We start from the raw sequence: 13289 nt of genomic DNA on the forward strand, positions 1-13289 counted from the left end.
GGAGATACAGCACCAACTGCTTTGAAAACCACCAGCTCTGTAAAGGAAGCACATCAACAGTACACTGTCTACATGCGTGGAATAAATACAAAGAAAAGATACACTGTCTATATAAACAGAATAAATATTTTGGAGGGTGGGTCAGTTAAAAGTTAATTATTAAGTACTACATTCATGTTTTCCTCCCTAATGATCAATTATATGAAAAACAAATACCTGATTATGTGAGATATCAATTAACACTAGGCTGTTGCTAACGGCACAATTAACCAGATATAGATCTCTTCTAAATGTAACCAAAGTAAACTCTTTCGCAAATCTTCACTTAGAGCTATAACTTACAAGTAGAAATAATAATATCACTGAAAAAAGAAACCAGCCAACTGTGGGATTGTGCTGTTTTTTTTTTTTTATTGTGTTTTCAATGGAGAAATACATCATCTGTTTACAAAATAGCTCTTGAAAAATACAAGGAGTACAGATACTATAAAACAAAGCAAACTCCAGTCATGAGACACTACGTACATCATGCGAAAGCAACAGTCTGATCTCCAAGTTATGAAAACTAGAATTAAAAAGTCACTACACAGAAAAGGTCCAAGTTCCCAGCTTGGCAAAACTTGGGTGCAGTTACATGAAACATTTAATAAACTGAATTCTTTTTCCCCAATGTGTAAACAAAATGACAAGACTAAATCTGTGCCTGGCAATTTCAATCTAACTCTGAAGCTACACAGAACACACAGACACCTTGTAGACTTCACCTGTTAGTCTGACCATCTTTTCTTCTTAGGTGGTAGGAGGAAGGGCAAGGTGACTGTGCAGAGCAAAGATGTGGGAAGTAGAAATACTGTATACTAGACATTACAAAGGATGGTGAAAAGAAAGCCTCAATTAATGCATAGCCTAAGGGGGAAAAGACTACACTCCAACTTCGGAAAATTAATTTAGAAGGATAGGGGAAGAGTTTAAGTAATTGCAGTTTAACATGAAAAATGCACGTGTGATAGAATGGAGCACAATGGAGGATTCATAAAACATGCTTATCAGAAAAATCTGTTAGGTTTGCTTTGTCCAGATTAAGAAAGAATAACTAAGCTTATCAACATCTGGCATCCCTCATATTCTATAAAGATGAATGCTCTGCTGCTTAATTATGTGGAATTATTTATTGATAGGATAAAACAAAACGAAAAAAGGAGTACAGAGCTGACTAGATGTCAAGTGCTTGCTAGAAATGATTTTTAAATGTTTCTACATGTAAAATTTACTGACAAATTTTGGTCAACCATTTAAAAATAAAAATTCGTTTAAAATTCTTGGAGAAAATGCCTTTTTGCCCACATGTTTAAAATTGAAAATCAACTTTACTATAGACAGGAGTTCTGTGGAGTGTACAAAATTCCTCATATTTAGAGATCGAATGGCCGTCCAAGATAGATATCATGTTTCACAGGCATTATTTTTAGTCACCCTAAAATTTCAGCCATGGGACCAAAATTTAGTGTTCTGTGCCATGTGGACACAGGGTCACTGGTTTCACACCATGGCTTAAGAAAATACTGGCATTTTGTTTTTTATGAAAGAAGTCCTACCTTATGCATACAAGCAAAAAGGGGAAAAGAAAAAGAACGGGGAGGGAGCGAAACCTTTGTTTCAAAGACAAGATATTGAAGGCAAAAGAATATGGAGCTTTAATAAGCTCAAAGAAAAACATTCATTGGCTGATCACTGATTTGTATGCACTCTAAACAATTCTATAAATAAAACCAATATAGCATTTCTTAATCATGACCCCATCAAAATGAAGTATCTCCTGATTATTCTTTCAATGTCAAATATATACCCTAGAGTTGACATTTCATTTTTAAAGGTTACAGCTACCTCATAAGGACTGAACTAGATGTACTCTTATCCTTTTTCTCTGAAGTATAACAGTACACCACTGCACAATGGCATCCAATTTGAAGACTAATGGTAAAGGAAATTCTTCAGGAAAAAATGAAAATCCATCAAGCTGAAAATCTAAAATTAGTTCTACTTTCTAATTAAAAAAAAAATACATAAAAGTGCATCATCAGAATAAGGAATTCTTATGCCAGTTTGTATTGCAAATTTTCCAAACAATGCAGCAAACATAAACCCAGTCCAGATGTCAATTATGAATACAAATATAGCTTGAGGTTTTTTTTTTTTTTTTTTTTTTAAAGGCAGTAATTTTTTGAAATAGTTAATGCAACTGTTGCTAACACAATAATAATAGTACTCCTGGCTTCACATACTAACCTGGACTTCCGATCAAGTGCTGATTAGCCCAGTAAGGGAGGTCACAAAAAAAAACCTAAATCCATTTTCAGTCATGTCTAGTCTTGTACCCTCCATTCTCCTTTTTTAGCATTTGAAGACAACAGGTTGAGTTGGCAGATATTGTTTATGGACCCCTGAGGTTGTTTTTACCGATTCAATCTCAGTTTTATTGAATTCTTGATAACAGGAATAGGATTTGCAGGGAGAGCAGGGATATCAGAAAGGTCTGTACTGGATGTTTTCTGAGAATAAAAGCAAAGAACACAACATTGTTCAAAGTACTATAACTTGACAATGAGATTTACTTGCCACTGCTTTACTTCCTAAGAAATGGATAAGACCTTATCATAACTATTAAAAATTTAAAGAAAAACACTCTAAAATGTTTTCAAAATGGAGTGTAAATAAACATGCCTATTACTATGAAATTGTTTGTTCTAACACTCGTAGAAATTTTCAAATAAGCAGCAATACTTTAGTAATATTTTAGCAAATATACAAGAACGAATTTCAAATACAGCTTTAATAAACACACTCCCCCAACAACCACCTATAACAGACTTATTAAGTTCATGCTAAGTTATGTTCACTTGCAATAACACTAACAGCTGCAATATTAACTGGCACTGGAGCACCCCCATGTGGGAGAATACTTAAAGTTCACCTTACACCCAGGAGCAGCAGTAGCAGTTAACAGTAGTGAATGTATTATTTTCTGACCCTGTCAATTAAAAATTAAATCTACACAACTGAGCAATAATTTGATTACTCAAAGTTTAGGGAGGTTTTATTATGTTAAAAACAATTAAATCACAAAGCTTTCTTTAACATCCAAAACCATAGAGATGGCATTTTTAAGTGTTTTATTATGGAAAATTCCAAACATACACAAAAATAGAGCATTATATAACAAATGCCTATGTATTCGTTATCCAACTTCATCAACTGTCAAATCAAAGCCAATCCACAGTCCTCCCACCTTCACTCCCAGATTATTCTGAAGCAAATCCCAGAGATCCTATCATTTCATCTGTAAATATTTCAAGTTTATCTCAAAACAAGGATTCATTGTTAGACACAGTCACAGTATTATAATCACCTCCCCAGAAATAAATATGCCCCTTATATCACCAAATATAGGGATGTATTTCTTAAAAACTTTTTAAATCCATATAATCATTCCTTTTATATTATACAACTGGGTGATTTTTCTCTCAATGGCTCTAGGGATCTTTTCATTAGAAAGAAAATTCTAATTCCTTATAAAAATATCTAAAAGGCAAACACCCACGGGTACAAATCATGATAGCGATGAAGTCAATAAGACAAACTATGAAAATAGTTCCCTAGAGATTAATGTGGCAAACCAAAAGGCATGCAATTACAACCCCAGAACTTCAGTTTGACAAACAAGTTTGTCCATGTATCAGTATCAAGCACAACACTTCCTAATGTTGTTGGGAGTTACTCCGCCCCACAAAATTTTTTATTAGATAAAGGCTATGAAAATAAAAGACATTTCAGAAAGTAGTCATAATATTTATATCACTAGGGACTATGAATGTTAACAGCCAGCAAAAACATGTTGTAAAACGATCACATTAAAATAACTCTGAACCACAAAGCAGCACAGTACCACTGTATCATCAGTTCAGCAGCATCGCTGGGCAGCAGCTGTCATCTCAGTTATTTTGTAGAGGTTAACCAGTTTAATGTCTACTTAAAGAAAATATTTACTTTATGTCAGAGTTTGACCAGACTCTGGAGTATATTCAATTTGAAAGGATTCAAGAAGAAAACAATCATTTCACAAACAAAATGAAGGTTCACAAATCAATGAAAAGAGTCCAGGTGCCTACTGTATGCAACGGACTGTCACAAGTAGAATTTCTAGGACAAATGAAAAAATAATTTTAAAGAACTATGGATTACACTAAATTAATAATTGAAAATCGGACGTGAAAAGTGAGGCAGAAGAAGCACATTTTGAAAATTAAAAGGTATTTTTTAAAAAATCCATGAAGAATGGTTTTAAGTTCTAATTTAAATTTCACTCTCTGACCTATAAACAAAACCTCTACGTGAAGACTACACATTGTGCAGTGAGGATTTAAGTGATTTGCAATATCAAATGATATGTAAGGGGATGAGTGAGCATCCTGACAGTGCAAAAGAATGGCTCCATCATATCCAGTGCTCCGCCTTTGAATACAATAAACACATTTGCAGGCTAGCAATTAACTTTCACAAAGGTAACTTTATTAAACTTCTGTATATGCTCATTTTCATTCATTATACAACACTAATCTTAACAACATTTATAAAATTCTCCTTGCTTTTTGCACTTAGTACCTGAGAGGCCAACAGAGAAGCCGCTGTCTGAATGGTTTCTGATTGAGTTGTACTTGTCTCTGTATCAAGTTGTTCCTGTGAGACAAAGAGGACGGGGGAGGAAAGAGACTTAAAAAAGGATAAAAGAACATAACTGGGTTTGGTGGCTAATAAAAAAGACAAACTGGAAGACAGGAGGGATCAAGAGAAAGACGTGACTACATTACAAAATCATCTATCATCATCAAAGGGTTAATCATCAAAAAAAGCCTCATAGGTTACTTAACCATTTCAGATACACATAAATTTCTATTTGCCTGCTTAAACCTTATAAGGCATGGTCAAAATATCTCATGACTTTCCAACCAACTCCAACTTGGACGTTGTAAACAAGCACTAATTAAAGACACGTACATGCATATTATAAAACGTAGCCCAGACAATAATTAGCAGAATATAAACCCAAGCTCAGCTTTAGCTATGTGAAAAAAATAAAACCCATTCAGCATTATTAAATAAAATTACCCAGAAGCACAAAAACTGCTCCCAGGCCTTTAATTAAAAGTAGAAAATGTCTCTAAAACATTTCTCCTTCCTTTTGGTTTCTCTTCCCCTTCTCAATAACCAGTGCACTGATTCTACTATAAGAATCATCAGAAAATACAGGGTAAACTGTTGTCATTCCACTGCTCTAACCTTTTTTAAAGCAGTGCCCAAAAATAATACATATACACACACACAAATGAAAATAAACATACAAAAATTTGAATTTCTATAAAACTATATAATAATAAAACAATGAAATACCAAATTTCTCCTATGAAATTGAAAAGGGTAAACAGTGTACTAGAAATGGAAGACTGCAGTCTCTCTGAAGCACAACTTAGCAATACATATTAAGTTTTAAAAGCATCTATTTGTACCAGTAATTCCTCTTTCATTAATTTATCCTAATACAATAAACATAAACGGATGGCAGGTATTTAGCTACAGCCAACATTACAGTAGAAAAGGGCAACTTCCTTTTTTAACAGAAACAATTGCTAACAATAGGGAACTGGTTGAATAAAATATGGTAACAGCCTTAAGACAGCATTCTATGCAGCTATTAGTAATATTGGTCGATTATGCAATGGCATGAACAATTTTTCTTGGTTTACAGAGTGAATAAAGATTTGAAAGCAAAACGCACTGGTATATATGCACACACAAAATCTATAAAGACACCAGAAGAATACTTGCTAAAATATCTATCATGGAAATCAGGATAACTTGGGGAAAGGAGGAAGATTTCCAATTTTTCTACAACAAGGAGAAAAAAGTTAAAAGTCTTCAGTACATTTCAGTTTCTGAAAAAATGATGTTCAAAGTCTAATACTTTGGCTAAACCAACCTTTCCCATCCCATTTACCTTGATTCAAGCCCCTTGCGCCACAGCTTCTAGCCAGAACTGTGTGCCAAAAACTGGTTCTCTAAACATACCACACTCTCACCCCAACAGTGAGATAAACTTCTCATCTTGTCCTACCCCAAATCCTATGTCTTCCTTCTATGAAGCCTTTGCTAATTCTGCAGTCTTGCCTCTCGCCACCCCCACCATCTTCAATTACTTCTTCTCTGATAACGTTAATTAGCCACGTCCACCTCTTATCTTCTCTACTTAAATGTAAGTTCCATTAAAAACAGGAGCATCTCGCTCATCACTCTACTCCATTTAGTATCCACCAGATAACCCCGCATCTGGTAGGACCTCATACACTTGAGGAATTAAATTTCAGTGCTATAAATTAACATTAAAAAGGGACAAACACTTCTCTAAAAACAGTACTGAAAACCTAAAACCTGTAAGAACGAAATACAGTGCAACATTATAAAGACATTTCTATCACATCTTCTGTACTCTTAATTGCGTACGTATTCCGAGGCTAAATTAGTATACCTTTGTTTCTGTTTTATCATGTCCACTCAAAGCAAGACAGTTAGCATCTTCACTTGTTTCATCCTGTTTTTAAAAAAAAAAGCTTTATTCTCTAAAATGAAAATTTAGATTATTTGCCAATCAATGCTTTAATTTATAAAAATTTTTAAAGTATAAAAATAATTAACCTGTAAGATCGATCAAGTATGTCCTTAAAATAGGTTACTGGTTCACTTAAAATTTTTTTTTCATGTTAACCAATTTGCCTTCAGTTTCTACCAAAATTTTAAAAAAGAACACGAGGAAAACTGTTATTGTTGATCATCACCACCTGAAGTATATTCCCCAAACCACTAAGTTCATAAAATATTTTTTGTAAGGAAGAGAAAAAAAAGAGTTCCTTGATCAAACAACTTAGGAACTTGGAATAGTATCACCCCCTTTCTGGGAGATGCACACACATCAGCACATAAAAGGTTCTGAGAAGTTCTAGAAAGAATCTTCTCTGTAACTTTCCTGAACTTGACCACAGAATCCCCCTGGCTTAGTAAGTCTTATTAACATCCTGAAGGAGGTCTGAAAAATGTTCTCCTCAGGTCTTATTTTTTTGATTTATTATTATGCTATTTAAAACAAACAACATATTTTTTTGGTAAAGAGGGGAAATGGGAAACCAAAAATGGTTATACTTTCCCATTCCTGCAGTGACTTGCAATAAACATCACTTTCTTAAGAAAAACAATTTTGGCACTAACTTCTCTGCTCTCTTTACTAGGCAGAACTAAAATTTAATTTTAAATGTGGCTTTAAAACAAGACACGGCTAACCTACAGAGTAGCAAAGATTTAACACCAATATCGACCAATTCCCATAAGAACTTTATTTGTATCCTGCAAACATACAAACTTAAAAAATAGTAACGTAAGTTACAACTGGGCAAATTTCAATACCGACTGGATATGTGACACTATGGAATCATTATTAATATCGGTGCATATACTGATCGGTGTATATATACACCGATCAGTATATGTACCGATATATATATCACACACAAATATATATGGTGATAATATACTGTAGATGTGTTTTTGAAGTATTTATGGTTGAAATGACATGCCTGGGATTTGCTTCATAACAATGGGAAAGGGAGTAGATTTATAGATGAAAGAAGACTGGCCTTGAGTTGTTAACCATTAAAGCTAAGTCATGTAAATGTAACTTGTTCATTACAATTTTGTACATGTTTGAAATATGCCATAATTTTAAATATATATATACATATAGCATCATTTAGCCATATAATTCAGGTGACAAGGCAAACTTTTTTTCTATTTTTATTTTACATTTCTACCATCTATATGTATTTGAAAAGCTTTAGTATGTGATAAAAATTAAGTAGAACTAAAGTACTTGACAATACCTGAAACTCTCCTATCTATATACATGTTAGTATATTATTAATTGAGTAGGACCAGTGTTTCTTTCTGGTTTACTAACATTTCTAATACCAAGTACTCATTAACAGAGAATGAATGACCCAGTAGGAGACCTTCAAAATCAGAATATTTGTAATAATCTTCAACTTTAGCACCATGAGATTTAGGCCTGGGTTCTAATCCTGGCTCTGACTTTAATTAGCTTTATAAACAGGAAAGCTATTGAACCTCAAGTTCTTCTGGGAAAGGAGGAGATTAGTCTATGAGATAACCTAAAATCCTAAGATCCCTTCCATATCTTAAAATTCTATTTTTGTTAGTCAACTCCATGGAGCTGCCATAAGCAGGACTCAAACTGTGAGAAAATACATAGCACAGAAAATTACTGGGGGCAGGGGGCAGGGAGTGATTAACCTATATTTTTAAAGATACTTAAGAAACATGAATCAAGGATCTTAATTTACTTACAGATTTGAACAAATAAAAACTATTTAAAAAAAAATATCAATGACATAATCAGGGACATTTGAGCCCTGACTAGATATTTGATATTAATGAATTGTTCATTTTTTTAGGTGCGTTTACTTTGTTTATACTTTTCTCTTTGTAATTATTATCTTTTAGATACATGATTTTAAAAATACTAAGAAAATGATGTGACTGAAGTCTCGATTTTGCATCTAAATAATGCAAGTACAGGGGAAATGGAAAGGAAAAATAATTAAGGGTATAGTGGCTGAATTCACTATACCTGAAATTGCATGATGGGTACATGGGTACATGAAATGATTCTCTTGTGCATATTTAAATTTTTCTGTACTAAGTTAAAAAATCCTATATTCCTATTGCCTCTCTAAACTAGACATGAAACATGAGTGTTTTCTACCAAGGTAAGTGCAAACGAAATTACAAGCATTGTACTGATATACATTTTGGAACTCTCACAGGGTAAGGAATGAAGCCATTAACATTAAGGAAACAGAATGACAGGTAGCTAGAGTTATGCTTACATATACCTTACTAAGGCAAAAAGAAATGTGAATTCTGAAATGCTCTGACAACTCCCAAAAAATATCAATAAACAGAAAGTGGCGTTAGACCAAAACTACATTCTTAGGTTGCTGTACAACACAATCATGTAGAACGGGGGCTTTTAATAAAAGATTACTAGGCCTGGAGAGTCTGATTCAGTGTATCTGGAGGAGGCCCTAAAATCTGTATTTAAAAAAAAACAAAACAAAACAACAAACCCTGAAAAACTAATTCTGATGTACAACTGAGGTTGAAAATCACTGCCTTAAGAGATAATTACAGAGACAAATGTATTTCAGAATACATGGTGTAAGATATGATATACTATGCCCATTTTTCATTCTCACTTAGCAACATCAGAGTGACAAAATTCATTAAATTATTCATGTTTAGTTAACAGTGACTCTTTCCAAAAAAATCTAAAACAAAAGGATTCAGAATAAGCTAGGAGTAATACTTATAAAGACAATAATCTTTCACTATTAAAAATCAAAACACTGCATAAGATACCTAGTTTTTTCCACCATTCTAAAGAAACTTTCATGTAATGTATAAGTTCCTAAATAAAAAATTATCAACCAAAAATCACAACAAAATTGGTGTTTTTTGGGTTAACATCTCTTGGACAATGGTGAAAGTTTAATTAATAGAAAAACACAATGAGAGTGACTCCAGGGAACAATGAAAGTGTGTTATAAGGCTACTTCTATTTTAAGACAAACATCAAAATCAGTGTACACTTTTAATGGTTTTCCTAAAACTATCTGAGACTTAGACAAGGTAAACCAGCCACTATAAAAAGTGAAAGTATTGTTAGAAAATTTCCTGAAGGGTTGGAGGATATAATCATTCAAGGTACCAAAACTAATCTGACTTCGCAGCTTATGGTCAGTCATTCAATAAGAATTCCCTGAGAACCTCTCATATTCAGTGACCCCGTAATACCAAGTACAGTGTAGAAGCTCCAAAACTCCACCTGGATCAAAGAAGCAAAAAACTGTGTCCAAAGGGGCCACCAAAGAATTGGTACACATGAAAGATACAGTTATGAGAGAATAATAAATTAAGATGAGATGTAAATCCATGCTAAGTTGTGTTACAGCCTAGACATGCTATAGAAATTTAAACAAGAAACACAGCTTTATGAAAGAGTTAGACACTGAAAAGAGTAGGAAAGGGTGAAAAGAACTATGGTACTAAAGCACTACCTAAAAATAATCTAAAAGCTTTCCTCCATGCTGCCTCTCAACTTGGGCTCACAAAGGTTTTCTTCCACTGGATTTTAAATCAGGTAAGGTGGTATTCCCATGGCTAACTAATATATAGATACCTCTTCTGTTTTGGTTTTCTTGGGACTCTCCTCTTTATGAGGTGAGGATGTCCTCTTGACTCCTACTATAGGATTAGGTGTCTTTGTTGCTGCATTTCCTGAAGGTCTTGGTGGTGGGTTTACCAGACGTGTTGAAGAAACAACTCTGGAGACCGTAGGCTTTGGTGGTGATGAAATGGCTGGTTGTGTGGCAGTTTGAGGAATGCTTTCACTCGATGTACCTAAGTAGTAAGTACATAAATACATAAAAGTTAAATCATATCAACATCAAGTTACAAGTAAAGCTTTTTTATTTTATTCATAAGTTTACAGGTAAATCATAACATGGTATTAAAAAACTGAATTCAAGCTACTTAACAAAGCCATCTTTCAAAATGAAGGCTACAACCAAACGTAATGCAAGTATTTTCAAATCTGTCAATCTCCTTACCCCCTGAGCTTTCACTGGAATTTACTTGTGGCACAGAAACTTCAGTAGCCTGTATGTTGGTCACAGATGCTGCTGTTACAGCTGGAGCAGGACTGTTTCTGCTAAAAATGGGGAAAAAATTAAAAAGTGAAAAAAGCAAAGAGAGATGTATAAAATTCAATAATAAAATGTAGTATGTGCAGAAGTTATTCTCTAAAGTAAAAGATTCCTTAGTTTTACTTCTCATACGTATATATACATCAGTAACTAACTTTATTTCATAAAATATAATCAACAATCAAAAGCACAGAAACATTCTAAAGCAGTGCTAGTCAACAGAACTTCCTATAACTAAGACCTATATCTACGCTACCCAATATGGTGGCCACTATACAGATGTAGCTACTCTACACTTGAAATAGAACTAGTGGGAAATGGAATGTTTAATTTCATTTAATATTAATTAAGTTTAAACTGCCGCATGTGGCTAATGACTAACATATTTGACAGAACAGCTAAAAAAAAATCTGTTCTTATTTGACTTGGGGTAACTGACTTAAATGATTTGGGATGTAAGAAAATATGATCAAAAGCTGTAAAGAAGAAAATGGTCTGAGAATTAGAAATAAGTTTCTGCATACAAAACGTAAAGGTTCATGAAACCCTAAAAGCCCATCCAGTGGCCCAGATAAACAACACAGGATCTCAAAACCCAAGCCCTCCTTCAATGTTCTGGATCCCACTCACTCCTGCCATCTCAGGAAACTCAAATCACCCCTCCTTCACTGTCCTATCTATTCAACTTTTCTGTCGCAAATAAATCCTATACATTAGCGTTTAAATAATCTCATTTTTATTATCTCCTGAAAGAAAACAGCGAAAAGTCCTCTGTGGTTATTCAGTCTCCTTCAACTACAGCTTATTCAACTCCAACTGTTGAATGATGATGCCATGAAAAGGTGGGCAAAACTAGAGGACTTAGATTTTTGGTGCATACATGACATTCACAAAGCTCCACAGAGCTTTGGAGCTCACTGGTATATGGAAGTAAATGAGGTCATGAGAGTGGGTGATACCACACCCCCAAGAATACAAAGAAGGCATAAAGGACTGACGAGAGAGCCCTGAAAGGCACAAACATCTAACGATTAAACAGAAAAGATGAACTGGTCAGAGAACAACCACAGATTCAGGAGAAAACCTGAAATAGCAAAGCAGCTAGTACATAATAAATACTCAGTATTTGTTGAGCAAATACACATCTATTTTACATTCATGTGCACAAACTCAAAAGTACAGAAAGGCTTTTATACAACTCCCAAAATTCTTATTAAAATTTTTGCTTCTTCACTCAAAAAAAGATGATGAAACCATTAAAAATAAAAATCTGGAAGTTAATGCTGTACAAATGAAGAATTGTTTTAAAACTACAAGATTTAGGGGCCACGTTGATGCCTAAAGTCTTCAGGTTATGTATGACTGGTCTAAAAACACATCACACATTCAAAGCCCAAGAGAAGAAAACTAAATCCATCATCTACTGCACCTCGGCACGTTCTATTTCATACGAATCCAAAGATTCATCCCAACCTTCATCTTTGCCATTGGTTACACTTTAACAATCTAATTTTTAAAACTGCTTTTTTCAAAACATTAAAATATAACATGCATTCATAAAAGTGTTCATGGTTTAAGTATCAACTCATTGAACAAAGGGATGGGCATAATCCTCACAATTTAAAATAATAGCAGTACCCCCAGAATCTATAATAAACAGCTCCCTTTGAAAATACAGTAGTATATCCATTAAAAAATAAATCTGCAATGATAACACTATAAAGATTTATGGAAGTTAAAGATAAACATGGCTTTTTGTGTTTTAATTTTTGCCAACATAGCCATGTTTTTCTTTCGAAAAAAAAATGTTTAGCTGCTTTAAATGTTCCTAAAAAGACACTTAATTCTTCAAAAGAAATTTCCCCTAAAACCAGCCCACATAAATCTCACCTTCTTTAGAAGATCCCTACTATTTTTCATAGATATTTTTCCCCTGCTACACAGGTAATAAGCATCTCCAGGACAGAAAGGTGATATTGTCCCTCTTGTCTGGTTCTCCTTAGCACACCCTACAGATCACCACAGGCAGTAGGTATTTGAGCATAGGGAACTGGAGGGGTTACTGACACAGCCACTCGGCTTCCGTCCCCTTGCTCCTTACCCCTGAGAGCTGCCGGAACTGTGCAGCGGGCTGGTCTTCGCAGCACCGGTCGGCGAAGGCACAGACATGCTGTTATCACTGTCCATAGACAGGTCGAGGCTGCTGTCATTCAGAGGGGTCAACCGGACACCTTCTGTTGAATGCTGCAAGTAATAACATGTTTAATCAAATATACCTTTATTTTATCTAGACCTTTTAAACATAAACATCTTTTACCTAACTGATAAATGATTTCTACTAAAAAGCACAAATCAATATGTTTATGATAATCAGAAGTGTCATGCTGACTATAACAGGTAAAGAGT

The 13289-nt window shown here is 34.2% G+C and overlaps 1 protein-coding gene across 8 annotated transcripts in view; it reads right to left on the reverse strand.

Moving 5' to 3' along the window:
* Positions 1-404: 404 nt before the first annotated feature.
* Positions 405-13289, reverse strand: part of PAPOLA (poly(A) polymerase alpha) — a 58978-nt gene continuing 46093 nt past the window's right edge. For 3 of the 8 annotated variants that reach the window (XM_068540800.1, XM_068540781.1, XM_068540846.1), the window contains 6 exons: positions 12985-13127; positions 10788-10888; positions 10358-10578; positions 6578-6640; positions 4660-4734; positions 405-2549 (listed from right to left, as the gene is read on the reverse strand). In XM_068540800.1, the coding sequence (XP_068396901.1) occupies positions 2454-2549; positions 4660-4734; positions 6578-6640; positions 10358-10578; positions 10788-10888; positions 12985-13127 (699 nt within the window). In that variant the 3' untranslated portion in view covers positions 405-2453. The remainder of the gene's footprint in view (positions 2550-4659; positions 4735-6577; positions 6641-10357; positions 10579-10787; positions 10889-12984; positions 13128-13289) is intronic. The other 5 variants (XM_068540790.1, XM_068540821.1, XM_068540810.1 and 2 more) reach the window with 5 other exon arrangements.

This window comes from Eschrichtius robustus, chromosome 1, assembly GCF_028021215.1.
Source record: "Eschrichtius robustus isolate mEscRob2 chromosome 1, mEscRob2.pri, whole genome shotgun sequence".
NCBI classification, from domain to species: Eukaryota; Metazoa; Chordata; class Mammalia; order Artiodactyla; family Eschrichtiidae; genus Eschrichtius; species Eschrichtius robustus.